Source organism: Mirounga angustirostris, unplaced genomic scaffold, assembly GCF_029215605.1.
Source record: "Mirounga angustirostris isolate CCGP_5_RB_7025 unplaced genomic scaffold, mMirAng1.0.hap1 SCAF_4, whole genome shotgun sequence".
Taxonomy (NCBI): domain Eukaryota; kingdom Metazoa; phylum Chordata; class Mammalia; order Carnivora; family Phocidae; genus Mirounga; species Mirounga angustirostris.
The window spans coordinates 84,476,300-84,494,189 of NW_026991712.1; the positions used below are offsets into that span (position 1 = coordinate 84,476,300).

At 39.9% G+C, this 17,890-nt stretch overlaps 1 protein-coding gene across 2 annotated transcripts in view; it reads left to right on the forward strand.

Annotated features, from left to right (window-relative positions):
• Positions 1–16,570, forward strand: part of CHD1L (chromodomain helicase DNA binding protein 1 like) — an 88,492-nt gene extending 71,922 nt beyond the window's left edge. For both annotated transcript variants that reach the window (XM_064588378.1, XM_045896805.2), the window contains exons 20-23: positions 6,873–6,943; positions 8,955–9,069; positions 10,011–10,119; positions 11,013–16,570. In XM_064588378.1, the coding sequence (XP_064444448.1) occupies positions 6,873–6,943; positions 8,955–9,069; positions 10,011–10,119; positions 11,013–11,088 (371 nt within the window). In that variant the 3' untranslated portion in view covers positions 11,089–16,570. The remainder of the gene's footprint in view (positions 1–6,872; positions 6,944–8,954; positions 9,070–10,010; positions 10,120–11,012) is intronic.
• Positions 16,571–17,890: the final 1,320 nt, after the last annotated feature.

Sequence of the window (17,890 nt, forward strand, 5' to 3'; positions counted from 1 at the left end):
ACATCCCAAAAGACAAGCGTCCAGGGCCTGATGGATTTCCTGGGGAATTCTACCAACTATTCAAAGAAGAAATAATACCTATTCTACTGAAGCTGTTTCAAAAAATAGAAACAGAAGGAAAACTTCCAAACTCATTCTATGAGGCCAGCATTACCTTAATCCCCAAACCAGGCAAAGACCCCATCAAAAAGGAGAATTTCAGACCGATATCCCTGATGAATATGGATTCCAAAATCCTCAACAAAATTCTAGCTAATAGGATCCAACAATACATTAAACGACCATGATCAAATGAGATATATCCCCCGGATGCAAAGGTGGTTCAACATTCGCAAATCAATCAATGTGATAGAACACATTAATAAGAGGAGGGAGAAGAACCATATGGTCCTCTCAATTGATGCAGGAAAAGCATTTGACAAAATACAGCATCCTTTCCTGATTAAAACTCTCCAGAGTATAGGGATAGAGGGAACATTCCTCAAGTTCATAAAATCCATCTATGAAAAACCCACAGTGAATATCATCCTCAATGGGGAAAAGCTGAGAGCCTTTCCCTTAAGATCAGGAACATGTCAAGGATGCCCACTCTCACCAATGTTGTTCAACATAGTACTAGAAGTCCTAGCAACAGCAATCAGACAACAAAAAGAAATAAAAGGTATTCAAATTGGCAAAGAAGAAGTCAAATTCTCTTTTCGCAGACGACATGACACTTTATGTGGAAAACCCAAAAGACTCCACCCCCAAATTACTAGAACTCATCCAGCAATTCAGTAATGTGGCAGGATACAAAATCAATGCACAGAAATCAGTTGCTTTCTTATACACTAACAACGCAGCTGTAGAAGAGAAATTAGAGAAACAATTCTATTTACAATAGCACCAAAAACCATAAGATAGAAAAAACCTAACCAAAGAGGTAAAGGATCTATACTCTAGGAACTACAAAAGACTCATGAAAGAAATTGAAGAAGACACAAAAAGATGGAAAAATATTCCATGCTCATGGATCGGAAGAATAAACATTGTTAAAATGTCTGTGCTACCCAGAGCAATCTATACCTTCAATGCCATCCTAATCAAAATTCCAATGACATTTTTCAAAGTGCTGGAACAAATAATCCTAAAATTTGTATGGAATCAGAAAAGACCCCGAATCGCCAAGGAAATGTTGAAAAAGAAAAACAAAGCTGGGGGCATCACGTTGCCCGATTTCAAGCTATATTACAAAGCTGTGATCACCAAGACAGCATGGTACTGGCACAAAAACAGACATATAGACCAATGGAACAGACTAGAGAGCCCAGATATGGACCCTCAACTCTATGGTCAAATAATCTTTGATAAAGCAGGAAGAAACATGCAATGGAAAAAAGACAGTCTTTTCAATAAATGGTGCTGGGAAAATTGGACAGCCACATGCAGAAGAATGAAACTTGACCATTCTGTAACACCATTCACAAAGATAAACTCAAAGTGGATGAAAGACCTCAATGTGAGACAGGAATCCATCAAAATCCTAGAAGAGAGCATAGGCAGTAACCTCTTTGACATCGCCCACAGCAACTTCTTTCAAGATACATCTCCAAAAGCTAGTGAAACAAAAGCAAAAATGAACTTTTGGGACTTCATCAAGATAAAAAGCTTCTGCACAGCAAAGGAAACAGTCAACAAAACAAAGAGGCAACCCACAGAATGGGAGAAGATAATTGCAAATGACACTACAGATAAAGGCCTGGTATCCAAGATCTATAAAGAACTTCTCAAACTCAACACCCAAAAAACTAAGCCAAAAAGGGGGCAGAAGATATGAAAAGACACTTCTCTGAAGAAGACATATAAATGGCTAACAGACACATGAAAAAATGTTCATCATCATTAGCCATCAGGGAAATCCAAATCAAAACCACACTGAGATACCACCTTACACCAGTGAGAATGACCAAAATGGACAGGGAAAGAAACAACAAATGTTGGAGAGATTGTGGAGAAAGGGGAACCCTCTTACACTGTTGGTGGGAATGCAAGTTGGTACAGCCACTTTGGAAAAACAGTGTGAAGGTTCCTCAAAAATTTAAAAATAGAGCTACCCTATGACCCAGCAATTGCACTCCTGGGTATTTACCCTAAAGACAGATGTATTGAAAAGAAGGGCCATATGCACCCAGTGTTCATAGCAGCAATGTCCGCAATAGCCAAACTGTGGAAAGAGCCGAGATGTCCTTCAACAGATGAATGGATAAAGAAGATGTGGTCCATATATACAATGGAATATTACTCAGCCATCAGAAAAGATGAATACCCAACTTTTACATCAACATGGATGGGACTGGAGGAGATTATGCTAAGTGAAATAAGTCAAGCAGAGAAAGTCAATTATCATATGGTTTCACTTATTTGTGGAACATAAGGAACTACATGGAGGACATTAGGAGAAGGAAGGGAAAAATGGGGGGGGGAGCACTGGAGGGAGAGATGAACCCTGAGAGACTGTGGACTTGAGAAACAAACAGGGTTTTAGAGGGGAGGGGGGATTGTTTAGCCTGGTGATGGGTATTAAGGAGGGCACCTACTGCATGGAGCAATGGGTGTTATACAAAAGCAATGGATGATGGATCACTACATCAAAAACTAATGATGTATTGTTTGGTGACTAACATAACATAATAAAATTAAATAAATAAATAATAAATAAATAAATATAATAATAAATATATTTAAAAAAAAAATAAAGTTTGAACAGACTGATTATGAGTTAGGAGATTGACTCAGGGTTTAAAAACCTTCCAGGACCAGATGCCTTCATGGACGAGTTTTACCAAAATTTTAAGAAGAATTAATGCCAACCCTTCTCAGACTCCTCCAGAAAAATTGAAGGGGAGGGAACACTTTCAAACTCATTCTGTGAGGTCAGTATTACCCTGATACCAAAGCCAGGTAAGGATACTATAAGAAAAGAAAACTGTAGACCGATATCCTAATGAATATTGAAGCAAAAATTCTCAAAAAAAAATATTAGCAAACCAAACCTAAGAACTCATTAAAAGGATTACACACCATGACCAAGTGGGATTTCTCCCTGGCATGCAGGGATAGTTCATCATATGCAAATCAAATGTGGTACACCATATTAGTGGAATGAAAGACAAAAATCATTAAACTTCTCAACAGATGAAGTAAAAGCATTTGACAAAATACAACATCCTTTCATGATAAAAACCCTCAATAGAATAAGTATAGGAGGAACATACATCAGCATAATAAAACCATATATGTTACCCACGGTTAATATTGTATTCAACAGAGAAAAATCAAAAGCTTTTCCTCTAAAATCAGGAACAAGACAGGGGTGCCTGCCTATTCTCCTCATTCTTATTTAACATAATACTGGCAGTCCTAGCTAGAGTAGTCAGGCAAGACAAATTAAAAGGTATCCAAATCAGAGAGGAAAAAGTAGAATTGTCATTGTTTGCAGATGATGTGATCTTGTATATTGAAAATCCCAAATTCTCAATATATTGGATTTAATCAGTTGGAAAAAGAACTATTGGATGTAGTCAATGAATTCAGTAAAGTTGCAGGATCTAAAATCAACACACAAATCAGTTCCTTCTCTATGCACTAGCAATGAAATATCTGAAAAAGAAATGAAGAAAATATCCATTCACCCTAACATCAAACACAATAAAATATCTAAGAATTAGTTTAGCCAAGGAAGTAAAAGATTTAGACAATCAAAATTACAAGTCTTTGTTTAAAGAAATTGAGGAAGACATGAACAATTGAAAAGATATTAACTCTTCTGATCAGTGATTGTGAAATATCATTAAAATGGTCATGCTCCACAAAGCCATCTCTGGATTTAATGCAATCCCTATCAAAATTCCAGTAGCATTTTCTACAGCAATAGAATAAATCCTAAAATATGAATGAAACCAAAAAAGACCTTGAATAGCCAAAGCAATCATTAGAAAGAAGAACAAAGCAGGATGCATCACACTTCCTGATTTCAAACTATCCTACAAAGTGATAATAATTAAAACGGTATGGTACCAGCATAAAAATAGACACGTAGATCAGTTGAACAGAATACAGGACCCCAGATTTAAACCTCTACATACATTGCCAACTGATACTTGGTAAAGGAGCCAGGAACATCCAATAGGGAAAATGTAGTCTTTTGGGGCAAATGATGTTGGGAAAACTGGATAGCCACATGCAGGAAAATGAAATTGGGACCCCTACCTTACTCCACTCACAAAAATTATCTCAAAATGGATCAAAGACTTAAACATAAGACCTGATGCCATAAAACTCCTAGAAGAAAACGAGGGAAGAAGTTCCTTGAGATTGGCCTTGGCAGTAATTTTTTGTGGAGGACACCAAAAGAACAAAAGTAAAGGAAAAAAAAAGATTTATGCGATCTGAAGAGAAACCAAGAAAGACATGTATCATATGATCTCACTGATACAAGGAATTCTTAATCTCAGGAAACAAACTGAGGGTTGCTGGAGTGGTGGGGGGTGGGAGGGATGGGGTGGCTGGGTGATAGACACTGGGGAGGGTATGTGCTATGGTGAGTGCTGTGAATTGTGTAAGACTGTTGAATCACAGACCTGTACCTCTGAAACAAATAATACATTATATGTTAAAAAAGAAGAAGAAGATAGCAGGAAGGGAAAAATGAAGGGGGAAAATTGGAGGGGGAGACGAACCATGAGAGACTATGGACTCTGAGAAACACTACATCAAAAACTAATGATGTAATGTATGGTGATTAACATAACATAATATAATAATATAACATAATAAAATAATTTGTGATTATATATGTGTATAATATATATTATAAATATATATAAATATAAATTATATTATAAATTATATTATTATAATACAAATTATATAAATAATATAATTTGTGATTAACATAACATAATAATATAACATAACATAAAAATAAATAAAGTCCCCCCAAAAAAAGTAAAGGAAAAAAATCAGTAAGTGGGACAACATCAAACCTAAAAGCTTCTGCACTTCAAAAGAAAAAAACAAAATGGAAAGGCAACCTACAGAAGGGAAGAGAATATTTGAAAACCATATATTGGAAAAGGGGTTACTATTCAGCATTTACAAAGAACTTGGACAACTCAACAGAAAAAAAAGTCCGATTAATTCTTCCAAAGAAGATTGTACAGATGGCCAACTGGGACATGAAAAGATGCTCAACATCAGTAATCATCAGGGAAATGCAAATCAAAACTACAATGAAATATGACCTCACACCTGTCAGAATGGCTATCATCAAGAAGACAAGAGATAATAAGTATTGATGAGGATGTGGAGAGAAGAACTTTGATACACAGTTGGTGGGAATGCAAACTGGTGCAGTTACTATGGAAAACAGTAGAGAGGTTCCTCAAAAAATTACAATTAGAGCTATCATATGATCTAGTAATCCCACTTTTGGGTATATATTCAAAGGAAATGAAAACAGGTTATCAAAGAGATATCTGCATTCCCATGTTGATTTCTGCATTATTCACAATAGCCAAGATATGGAAACAACTTAAGTGTCTGTCAACAAATGAATGGATGAAGAAGATGTATACACACACACACACACGTCCCTTAATGTGGAATCTGAAACTAAAAAAAAAAAACCCAGAATGAAATGGTGGTTACCAGGGGCTGGGGTGGCAGAAATGGTAGAGATAATGTTTAAGGGTACATAATTGCACTTACGAGATAACTAAGTCCTAGAGGTCTGATACACAGTGCAGGGACTACAAACAGAACTTTATTGTAAACCTTAAAATTGCTAAGAGACTAGGTCGTTAATTGTTCCCACCACTAGAAGGAGTGACAGTTATGGGATGTTATTGAGATGTTAGCTCATGCTACAGAGGCAATTGTATTGCAGTATAAATGTGAAAATCAATATGCTGTACACCTTAAACTTACACAATATTATATGTCAGTTAATCTCAAAAAATAGACAATAACAAGTGCTTGTGAGGATGTGGAGAAATTAGAACACTTGTGATGATGGTGTGAATGTAAAATGATGGAGCTGCTATGGAAAACAGTATGGTGTTTCCTGAAAAAATTAAGAATAAAGTTACCATATGATCCATCAATCCCTCTTGTAAGAACTGTAGGCAGGGACTCAAACAGATATTTGTACACCCATGTTGCATTATTCACAATGGCCTAAAGGTGGAAGCAACCCAGGTGTCTGATGGATGGATAGATAAACAGTGCGGTATACAGTGAGCTATTATTCAGCCTTGGAAACCAGGAAATTCTGACACATGCTACAACATGGATGAATCCTGGGGACATTATGCCAAGTAAAATAAGGCAGTCGTCAAAAAAAAAACAAAAAACACACAAGTATTGTGTGAACCCACTTAGATGAAGTAACTCCAGTAGATTCAAGAGGTAGAAAGTAAAAGTGGTGGTTGTAGGGGAGATGGGGAGAAGATGTTTAATGAGTATGGAGTGTCAGTTTCGCAAGGTGAAGAGAGTTGTGGAGATTGATTGCATAGCAGTGTGATGGTACTTGATGCTACTGAGCTGTGAGCTTAAAAATGGTTACAATGGTAAGTTTTATGTTAGGTATATTTTACCACAATAAAACATTAACAAAATGAAAGTTTTTGAGCCAAAAAAAAACCCCTCAGGAGTGGATCATGTGAGTGCCTGGCAAAGGCAGTGACTGAAGCTAAGAGAGTGAGAAAAAGTGAGATTGCAACCTGATTGGCCAAAAAGGAAAGGAGTCGGGGCATTCACAAGAATCCCTCTTCAGGGGTCTCAGTCCAGAGTGAACCTCACCTTCTGTCTGTTGCTCTTTTATTTTACCTCAGACTTGAATTTGGGAGGCGTCCTTTTATTTCCTATTGATGATAAAGAGTCAAGAAACAAAGGGCAAGATTTGGTAAGTAAAAAAACACCTCTTATCAGACCTAAATTTTGGCTCACATCACCTCCTCCTAAAACCTCTCCTGTTCCTGCTGGCCTTTAGTTGCATGGGCTGTCATAATAAAACACCAAAACTATACTTTCAGAAATCATTTCTATAGTTTGTTATAAAACATCACCAACTAGGTGGCTTAGAAAACAGATTAATTTCTTCGCAGTTCTGGAAGCTACTGGGCCAAGATTAAGGTGCTGGCAGGGCTGATTTCCTCTGAGGCCTTTCTCCTTGGCTTAGGGGTGGCCACCTGTGTGTTTCCTCACACAGTCTTTCCTCTCTGTGTGCACATCACTGGTGTCTCAGTCTATGTCCAAATTTCTTCCTGTAAGCACAGAAGTCAGACTGGATCAGGCACCACCCTAATGGCCTCATTTTAATTTATTTTCTTAGGCCCTGTCTGCACACACAGTCACATTCTAAAGTACTGAGGGTTAGGGCTTCAACATAGGAATTTGAGAGGACCCAATTCAACCCATAACAAGCAGGTTGGGCCTCACACTCCACCACACTCCCTCCATCCTCCTTGCTTCTGTCCATCACAGCCCCTGGAACACTGTCCTTTAACTTGCTTGTTCTCGGCACATACCTTAGGCAGGCTCCTCCTAAGAGTGTGGACTCATCCTGTCGTTTTATCCTCAATACCTCACAGAGTACCAGCTTATAGGAAATGCTCAGGAAACACTGAATAAGAAAACATGACTCAGAACTCCAAGCATTTCATCATTTACTATGTGAAAAGTTGTGTAAAAGATTGTGTTTAGTAGCCAGCCATAAGCAGGGGAGAGGAGCTGATCCATAGTTCCCTCTGCCTATATTAAAATTCTCCTTTGGGGGCACCTGCGTGGCTCAGTCAGTTAAGCGTCCGACTCTTGGTTTCAGCTCAGGTCATGATCTCAGAGTCCTAAGATTGAGCCCTGCAATGGGCTCTGTGCTGAGCATGGAGCCTGCTTAAGATTCTCTCCCTCTGCCCCACCCCCCACTCAGGCTTTCTCTTTCAAAAAAAAAAATTCTCGGGGCACCTGGGTGGCTCAGTCATTGGGCGTCTCCCTTCAGCTCAGGTCATGATCCCAGGGTCCTGGGATTGAGCCCCGCTTCGGGCACCCTGCTCGGCGGGAAGTCCGCTTCTCCCTCTCCCACTCCCCCTGCTTGTGTTCCCTCTCTCGCTGTGTCTCTCTCTGTCAAATAAAAATAAAATCTTAAAAAAAAAAAAAATTTATCTTTTTGCATCTGAAGTGTCTCTTAACTTAACCAGTCCTCTAGAATTCCTCTAAGATGTTTTATTAACCACACTTAACCTGACTTTCTCAAGGGCCTGAATTCATATTCAATTTAGAGCCAAATCTTACTGACTTAGTAATTTAGAAACTGGGCTGAAAGGGACATATATTTTCTTGAGGCTGACAGCAAAGTGGCTTCTGCCTGCTCGTTTTTTCAGTCATTTCTAAAATGCTAAAAAATGTGAACAACACAGTGGTTATGGCACAGATGCTCAGAATCCAGTGACTCAAGAAAACTATTTACAACTGGTTATCATATGGTGGTAGGGATGTCAGTCCCAGACGCTCCCTTGACACTCTCTCCAGTCTCCCCCACTTAGGTTAGGACAGAGATGGGATGGGGGTTGGGAGCTGACTCGAGCATCAGCCAGAGGGCAGGATATAGGAACCTGTAAGGTCCTTTCTGCTCCTAAGACTGAAAAATTCTTTCTTTACCATTGAGAGCACTTAGGAAAGACAGCATGTTTTGGACGCTGGTTTTAACATACCTTAAAATGAAGAAGAAATGCTTGTGTATAAAGTTACCACAAAATAAAACAATGACGATAGAAGATTAAGTCATGAATTTGGTAGGACATGGTCCAGGCAGAGCCTCCAAAGAAGATGGAGACGAAGCCTCCTCCATGGGCAGGTCACTTAGTTGACAGTGCAGCCTTCTTGGGTCATGTTAACCATGTGATGGCTGTTCCTCCTAGTTGGCCTTGATTGTGGCTCAGCACCGTGATCGCTCCAATGTCCTGTCTGGCATTAAGATGGCAGCCCTAGAAGAGGGCCTGAAGAAGATCTATTTAGCAGCAAAGAGAAAGAAAGGTAAGCTTTTCAGGAGATGACTTTCTGTTTCCAGGCATGTGATAGGACTTTTTTTTTTTTATGTTATGTTAATCACCATACATTACATCATTAGTTTTTGATGTGGTGTTCCATGATGGTGAGAAATGTTAAGACCTCCTTCAATATATATGGTAAAGGTAAGCCCCCATATAAGAGACCGCACAAGTGGACCACATCATCTTGATTAGCCTGTTTTTCTTTCCAGATCACTTTCATTATCTCTGTGGACCATCTCCCTGCACTGGGGTATTTGTGTCATGATTTTACAGATGAGGAAGCAGAAGACCAGAGATGTAGTAATCTGGTCAGATGCAATTGGGGAATGCTGTTTATCCTACCCCTTCCCCTCTTCACACCCAGGCCACAGTTCTCTGCCAAAAGTCAGAGTGAAGTTTTATTTCCAAATAAAACTCAGAGTTTGTTGAACTGATTGACCTGTTAAAGAATCTGTTTATTTTGGGGCGCCTGGGTGGGTCAGTCAGTTAAGTGCCTGACTCTTAATTTCAGTACAGGTCATGAGCTCAGGGTCGTGAGATCGAGCCCCGCCTCCAGCTCTGCACTGAGCATGGAGCCTGCTTCAGATTCTCCCTCTCCCCCTTCCCTCCTCCCTCTCTCTTAAAAAAAAAAAAAGTTTTTATCTCCAACATTGATCATATTCTGTTTTCATTGTACTTGCTTATTTCCAGAGCCTGTAGGTCTTTGTGTTTAATAGAATTACTTAATTTTTCCTATTATAGTCCCGCCCCAGAATATTTTTGACATTGTAATTTTATGCTTTGTGTGGGATACCCCATGATTATGTGCATTTTGTCTGTTGGAAACCACAAAGTGACTAAGAGTATAGTTTTATGTATATTTTATACTGAATCAAGTTTTTGATGAATGAAGACATCATAATCTATTTTTTTCCTCTTTAACAGCGAGTGTTCATCTTCCACGCATTGGACATGCCACGAAAGGTTTTAACTGGTATGGTACTGAGCGACTGATTCGGAAACACTTGGCTGCAAAAGGCATCCCAACTTACATGTATCCTTTTGTGATCTTACTAGTGTGTTCTCTCAGCTCAGAGAAAAGGTCTTGGATTTTCTGGTATCACTAATCAAGGTCAAGCCTTCTTCTGCCACATTTTTTACTCTGCCCTTCACCAGTGAAACAAAAACGAAGAAGTACTTTGTAACTTGTACATATCCAAGGAGATGAATACACCCAAGCATTTCTGGGTTCCAGCAGCTAGGAGTATATGGGGTTGGGAGTTCATTGAATAATTGTCATTTGTATATGAGGGGGAGTTCAGTGAATAATTGTCATTTGATAACATTGAATCTTTTCACATTAGGTCTCTAGAGATCCTTCAGGCCTGTAGACAAGGCTCTGTTCACTAAAGTAAACAATTAAATGAGAGAACTGTTTTACTTTTGAACCTATTCAATGTATTCTTAGGGTGCAGTGTGAAATTCTTTTTGACCACTAGGATATAATCTAGTACTGCTAGACTAGTATTTTCTTCTAATGATCTCCTTACTGTATCAGTTAGCAGTGTTTGAACTATTACAATGAGTCTAAAAAAATCACTAGAAGCTGAACTGACCCCAATCATAAAGAAACTCCATCTTTTTACTTATATACTTCGATACAGTGTTGTTTTTCACGACGTGTAAATCACTGTAAAAATTTAGCAGAAAAGTCCTGTTTTGTATGCTTGTACAATTCAAGCAGTATCAAAAGAGTTTAATAATGAGATAACAATAGCAGTAATGAGTACTAACAGTATTGGAAGAATTTATGATATAGTGAAAGGGAATTAAGGCATGCTACTTTCAGAGTGAATATTTCAATAATTACTAAACTAGAAAAGTAGCAGTTCTAGTAAAGTTGATTTTAAAGTGATGAAGTAGATCTTCCTTGACTCTCCTTATCAGCTATTACTTTCCTAGAAGCCAGGCAGCTCTTCTTCAACCACAGTCCTCTTCTTCCTCGGGACAGATGGTGCCTTAACAGTTGGCCAGTGTCACAGTCAGCATTCAGCAAGCAGTTAATATTTGCCCAGAGCTACTGAATTAGAGTGTTTCAAAAAGGAGTCCAGATCTGAGAAACTGTGTTTTCTGAATTCTCATTTTGTTCTCCAGGATGTGTTACTCTGATTTGGTACCTGTAATACAGGGATGCACACCTTAATTGGGAAAGTCCTCTGGCACTTTGCCAGGACTCCAGTTTGCATAGTTACTTGCATAATAAATTTTCTGTCTGTAATGGTTTCATGGCTTTCTTTCTCCTCAATCCAGTTTTCTTCCCCTCCATCAGACTTACTCCTTTACAGAGGACTAGGCTGTGGATTAAGGAGAAATGAAACCGGTTGCTGTGGGAGAAGGAAGCACCTTCAGCCCATTTATGCCTTGGGAAGACAGGACTCTGCAGGGCAGATACTGAGAAGTGAGATTCCTGATCCAGATGAGTGGAGCCCTTCCTGCCCTTCTTTTCACACTGCTTAGCATCAAGCTCTAGAAGACAAAACATTGGCCTAGAGGCCTGTCAAATGTGACTTCAGAGAAACCAGAGGATCACCTTTCCCCCTTCCCACCAAATTGAATTCAGCTTAAAGAAAAGGGAATTGTGGGAATGGCACAAAGCACAGAATGATGACTAGTGTTATTAGGGAGGGCAGGGGCTGAGAACTCCAAGGGAATGAGTCTTGGGGGGAGACAGTATATAAACTGTGGCTTTTCCTACTTTTGTATATAAAGCCTCAGTCTTAAGAGGCTGACTATCGGGGCACCTGGGTGGCTCAGTTGGTTAAGCAACTGCCTTCGGCTCAGGTTATGATCCTGGGGTCCTGGGATTGAGCCCTGCATTGGGCTCCCTGCTCAGCCAGAAGCCTACTTCTCCCTCTCCCTCTCCCCCTACTGGTGTTCCCCCTCAGGCTATCTCTCTCTCTCTCTGTCAAATAAATAAATAAATAAATAAATAAATAAATAAATAAAAATAAATAATAAAAAATAAATAAAAAATAATAAATAAAAATAATAAATAAAAATAATAAAAAATAATTAATAAAAAATAATAAATAAAAAATAAAATAAATAAATAAAATCTTTAAAAAAAAAACAACTGACTATCCTCAACCAGCCTGACTTATGCTGCTTTTAGGACCTCAACACCCTGAGTCCTGCAGAGACCTCTTCAGAAGCCCCAGCCCTGGGCCCTTGATTTCAAGGAACCCTGGCTAGTGGGGCAGCCAGCCAGGACCAGGACCTTCTAAGGAAGGTGGTATCTATAGCACCTGGGTCGTGCTGTTCTATTTGACTCCCTCCCTGGCACTTTCACCCTTCGACAATTTAGCATCTGTGTCGAAGACCTATTAGACCCTAAATTCATGATTCCTTCATTTTTTTTTTCCTCCTAAAACTTCTTTCCTTTTTTAGAGAGAATCCAAAGCAGGCTCCATGCCCAGCATGGAGCCCAATGCAGGGCTTGTTTTCAACCCTGAGATCATGACCTGAGCCAAAATCAAGAGTCAGAAGTTCAACTGACTGAGCCACCCAGGTGCCCCAAACTGCTTTCATTTTTGCTGCCTCTTAATTCCTACTCTTACTGCTAGGCCTTGACATACAGGTTATTATCATAACTTTAACCTCTTGACTGGCATCTTGTCTCTCCTATAACTAAACACAGAATTGGAACTCTTTAAAGGGAGGATAGTGAAACTTAACCTAATGCACAGGTAAATTGTCAGACCTTCAGAAGCAGCCTCGGTACAAATTGGTGAGGTATTAGCAAAATCAAAGAAAACTTGATTTGCAGAAGCTCTATGCTCTCCTGGAAAGCTGTGCTCACTTCTGAGGGCAGCGTGCACAGGGCCAACTGGGGATGTTTCTGAACATCTGAGAGAAGCATCAGAGCAGGGAACTCACTCTCAAAGAGAACACAGCTGACCTTTGAGGGGCACAGTTCTGGGGGTAGAGGTGCTTTGTTTTCACCCTGCACTCTGTCCCCCATGCTCCAGCCATGTGAACTTTTTCCTCTGGTTGGAGGTCCTGGGCCATGAACCTCTGTCTCATGATAAGTTGGGCAAAATAACACAGAAGATTAGAAAACTTAACATAGCGCATTCTCCCTTACACAGGGTCACTTGTTAGTGGCAGCCCCCTGCTTTGCTTGTCTACCTCAGCAATTCAGAGTCATCAACACTGCCTTATGGCTCCATAAGTCCTTCCTACCTTTTATAATCCCTCCCCTTTTCCAATAGGGCTGTCATTCTCTGGGAAAGACAAAAGCTACCTACTCTGTTCATTCCAAGGGTTTTATTCTCTTTCTTCCACAGCTTATTGTAGGGTCTCTCCCGATTGGATGGGGGCCCCAAATGGGCAATGATTGGGTGGAAGCCGGTGGGTGACACGGGCAGTGAAAAGAATTCTCCTGGAGATTGGAGAATTCCAATGTGTAAGGAGGCAGTGGGTGGGAGCTGTTTTTTCGGTTGTTGTTTTTAGATGGGGAGGTGGGGGCAGAGGGAGAGAGAGAGAATCTTAGGCCCCATGTCCAGCATGGAGCCCAACATAGGACTCGATCTCATGACCCTTTGATCATGACCTAAGCTGAAATCAAGAGTCTGATGCTTAATGGACTGAGCTACCCAGGCACCGGGTGGGGGCTGTTTTTAAAGAGGGAAGGTGAGGAGGTATGGCAATATATGGAATTTTCCCTTTTTTGGTAACTGTGCCTGGTTGTAAACCCATTGGTCAGTTAGGGCCTATGGATATTTTGAGGTGGGTTGCCTGATGGGCTTGTCTGTATTCAGCCAGGGGTCACTGAAGGCCCTTTCTATATTACATCACTCAAGCCTCTTTGCCTTAAAGTAGCCTCTATATTTATCCTTGATGCCCTCTAGCCTGACCCTTTGAGGAGGCTAAGACATGGGTATGAGGACAATACAAGGTTTTATTCACTGATGAGCTTCTGTGGAAAAGTTTGTACCTCTACATAAGTATGAAAACTCTGCTTATTGAGATAATGAGGATCTTAAGTCTATTGAATTTCTTCCATATGTACAATCTGATATATTTTCTTGATTTTTAATAAACTGCCCGTTACCTTTTGTAACAAGCCTGTGACTTAATTTTTTCCCCCCAATCAAAGTGTATACTAAGTTAATTAACCTTTTTCAAGTATAGCTTCAAAGCATTTTATAGCCCCAAACCATCTCTAGGCCAGTGGGTTTTCTTTGCTGTCTACTAACTACAGTATATACTCAAGCACTGCTTACCTTCCACATAATCTAACCTTATTTCCCAAAGACATCCTGCAGTTTCTCACTTCGGCTTTTGCTCATCATGTTAGTTCCTCTCCCTGGACTGCCGTACTCCTCTAAACCCCTTCCCCTGTCTCCAACTCTCCACTGTCCCCTATCAGGTCTGGTTTTCTGTAAGAATCTAGAAAAAGGCATTTCCTGTAATAGTATAAAAATTTAATCTGTGTTTGAACTGCTAATGATAATTATGTTATAGCACTTTCTTTGTTGTAGCTCGTATTATATTTATTGGTCTATTTACTTAACCCTTGGTGAAATAGTAAGGTCTTTAAGAAAGATGATTTCTCATATTGCACAAAGTGGTTGGCAGGCACTCAGATATATTGAAATGGTATTGAGATAACTGGCTAGCAATTTGGGGAAAGTGTCAGACTTCCCCCATATATTATAAACTCCAGATGGCTTAAGTATTTTTTTTTTCAAAAATTTTTTAAAGATTTTATTTATTTATTTGACAGAGAGAGACACAGCGAGAGAGGGAACACAAGAAGGGGGGAGTGGGAGAGGGAGAAGCAGGCTTCCTGCGGAGCAAGGAGCCCTATGTGGAGCTCGATCCCAGGACCCTGGGATCATGACCTGAGCCGAAGGCAGCCACTTAACCAACTGAGCCACCCAGGCGCCCCTGGCTTAAGTATTTAAACATAAAACTCAAGAAGACAGAAACTTGTCATTTTTATGGTGTCTGACTAGCAACTGCCCTTTGAAGCTTCATAAAATTCACTAAAATACCAATGGCATTAAGGTGAAGACTCATAACCACACTGAAAATAGACAACCAACCAATCAAATGCCAGAATATGAGAGGAAGTGACACTAGTTATAAGGGCAAGTTGAACTGAGATTTCATTTTAGGAAGCAAAGATGGCTTAAAAACCAAGGACCTTCACCAACCAGAAAATAAGCAACCATCCCTTTATCCCGAGTTACTCTGAAGGTGTCCACATCTGCTCCCAGCCTTTCTTTCCCTGTTAACAAAAGGCCGACCCTCCCCCATCTCAGCTGTAAACTGGCCCCTCCACCCTTCTCAAGAATGCAATTCTACCAATTCCTTTGTTTATACATTCAATTTCTTCTTTAAATTGAAAACTTCCATTGAGAAAAAAGGTCAAGTCTTTCCCATTTAAAAAGAACTCCATTCCTTATTCTCTTCCCCTATCAAACCTCAAGAGTTGTCCATAATCTGTCATTTCTTCACTTCCCTACTCACTCTTTAACCCATATCATTCTGTCTTTCTGCACTTTACACCACCAAGAGTCTGTGTTAAGAATACCATCAAGCTCAGGGCGCAGGGGTGGCTCAGTCGGTTAAGTGTCTGCCTTCTGCTCAGGTCATGATCCCAGGGTCCTGGGATCAAGCCCCATGTCAGGCTCCCTGCTCATGGGGGAGTCTGCTTCTCCCTTTCCCTCTGCCTGCTTGTGCTCTCTCTCAAAGAATACTATCAAATTCCAACTCACTAAATCCAGAGAACAATTTTTAGTTTTCATCTTGACCTGTCAGCCAAGCTTAACACTGTTGACTGCTTCCCACACTTGAAACACTCTTGCCTCGACTTCTGTGACAAAACACTCTATTATGAAAAAATAATCTCCAGGAATTATCTTCTACCATCTTTGTACAATATTCCCCCCACAATCTTTTTTTTTTTTTTTTTAACCTAGTGTATTATTTTGCTAGAGCTGCCATAACAAAACCACAGTCTTGGTGGCTATTGAACAATGGGAATTAATTTTCTCTTAGTTCTTGTGGCTTTGAAGTACAAAAATCAAGGTGTCAGCAGATTTAGTTTCTCCTGAGGCCTCTCTCCTTGGATTGCAGACGGCTGCCTCCTTGTTATGTCCTCACATGGTTTTACTTCTGTGTACACTCCCTCCTGTTGTTTCTCTGTATGTCCAAATTTCTTATGAGACAGCAGTCAGATTGGATTAGGCCCCACTCTACAGTTCTTGTTTTAACTTAATTGCCTCTTTAAAGGCACTGTCTGCAAATACAGTCACAATCTGAGGTACTAGGGCTTCAAATACAAATTTTGGAGGACAATTCAACCAGTAACACCTAGCCATTAAATGTTGGAGTTCCTGAAGGTTCATTTCTGGGTCCCTTTGTCCTTCCATTCTGAACTCAAGGTTATTTCATCCATTTATAAATGTGTGAGTCATCTCATAGCTAGCTCAGCTGTCTCTTCTGAACTCCAAGCCTATATACTCAGCTGCCTACTTGACATGTCTAATGAATATCTTAAAGGGATCATAAATTTACATACCCACAATTGAGTTAACTCAATCCCTTTCAGTTCTCCCAAATACATCCATTCAGTTATGCAAGTCCACTGTGTAAAAGTTATTTTTCATGTATCTCTCATCTCCGTTAAACTGAATCTATAATCAAGATCTAGCAATTTAGCTTCATAAGTATCTCTTGAATTCTTTCACTTTTCTTCATCCCCACCATCACCTTAGTGTTGATCATCATTATTATCTCACCAGGACAACTGCAAGCCCTTCTAACTCTCTTTATATTGACTCTCACTCCCTTCCAATCTGATTGCCAAATTGCAGCCAGAGTCATCTTCTCATAATAAAGTCAGATCCTGTCATCACTCATCTTAAAACCTTCAGTGGCTTCTCATTGTTCTTAGGGTGAAAATAAAAATCCTTAGTATGACTTATTTTCTGCATCCATTGACTGCATATTCTAAACAATTTGGAGAGAGTACATTCTAGTTCCTACCAAAATGTCAAATTAACCTGGGCTCAGCGTGGAATCTAAGAAATAATACAAACATAAAAGATCCCAGGGTGGATGGACACTTTTAAACTGGTTTATAGGGATAGTTGGTGACTGGTGTGGCTCTGGGAGGCTGTTCAAGAAAAGCTGTTCTGATCATGCCACCACCACCCCACCCCGATTTTCCCTTGGATCCATTGTTGCCTGCCACGTTCCTAGAGAAATTCAAGAGGAGCCCAGATACCCACAAGGGTAAAATCAGGGCAGGAAAAAAACCCTTGGGGCCAATAGATTGGGAATGAACAGCCTCAAGCACCTACTCCTCTACCCTTTTCAAATCCCCAGAGCTGGTAGATAACAATCTATGGAGTGCCCCTCTCCCCAGTATTGTTTTTCCATTTGAGAGTTCAAAGGTGAAGTTCAGATCTAAGGAACTGCTAGATAGAGAAACAAACAAAAAAGGATGACAGTGGATCTGTGGTGCCTGAGTCTCCCTGCCCTAGGGCTCTTTCCCCTCCTCTGTTCTAAAGCTCACCAGGGCTGAGGATCTGAATGTCTGGACTGGATCTGGACACGTTTACCCTTCTCCAGTGCACTTTAAAAGATAGGTTAGTCAGACATTCCCAGGGTAATAAAAGAAGATACCTGAGGGTTCAAATTGCCTCAATAGAAAAAGTTAACATCAAAAAAAAAAAAAAAAAATTAGAACAGAGAAACTAAGAATTTCCAATATGTAAAATAACTATATTGAAAGACCTAAAGGAAGATAC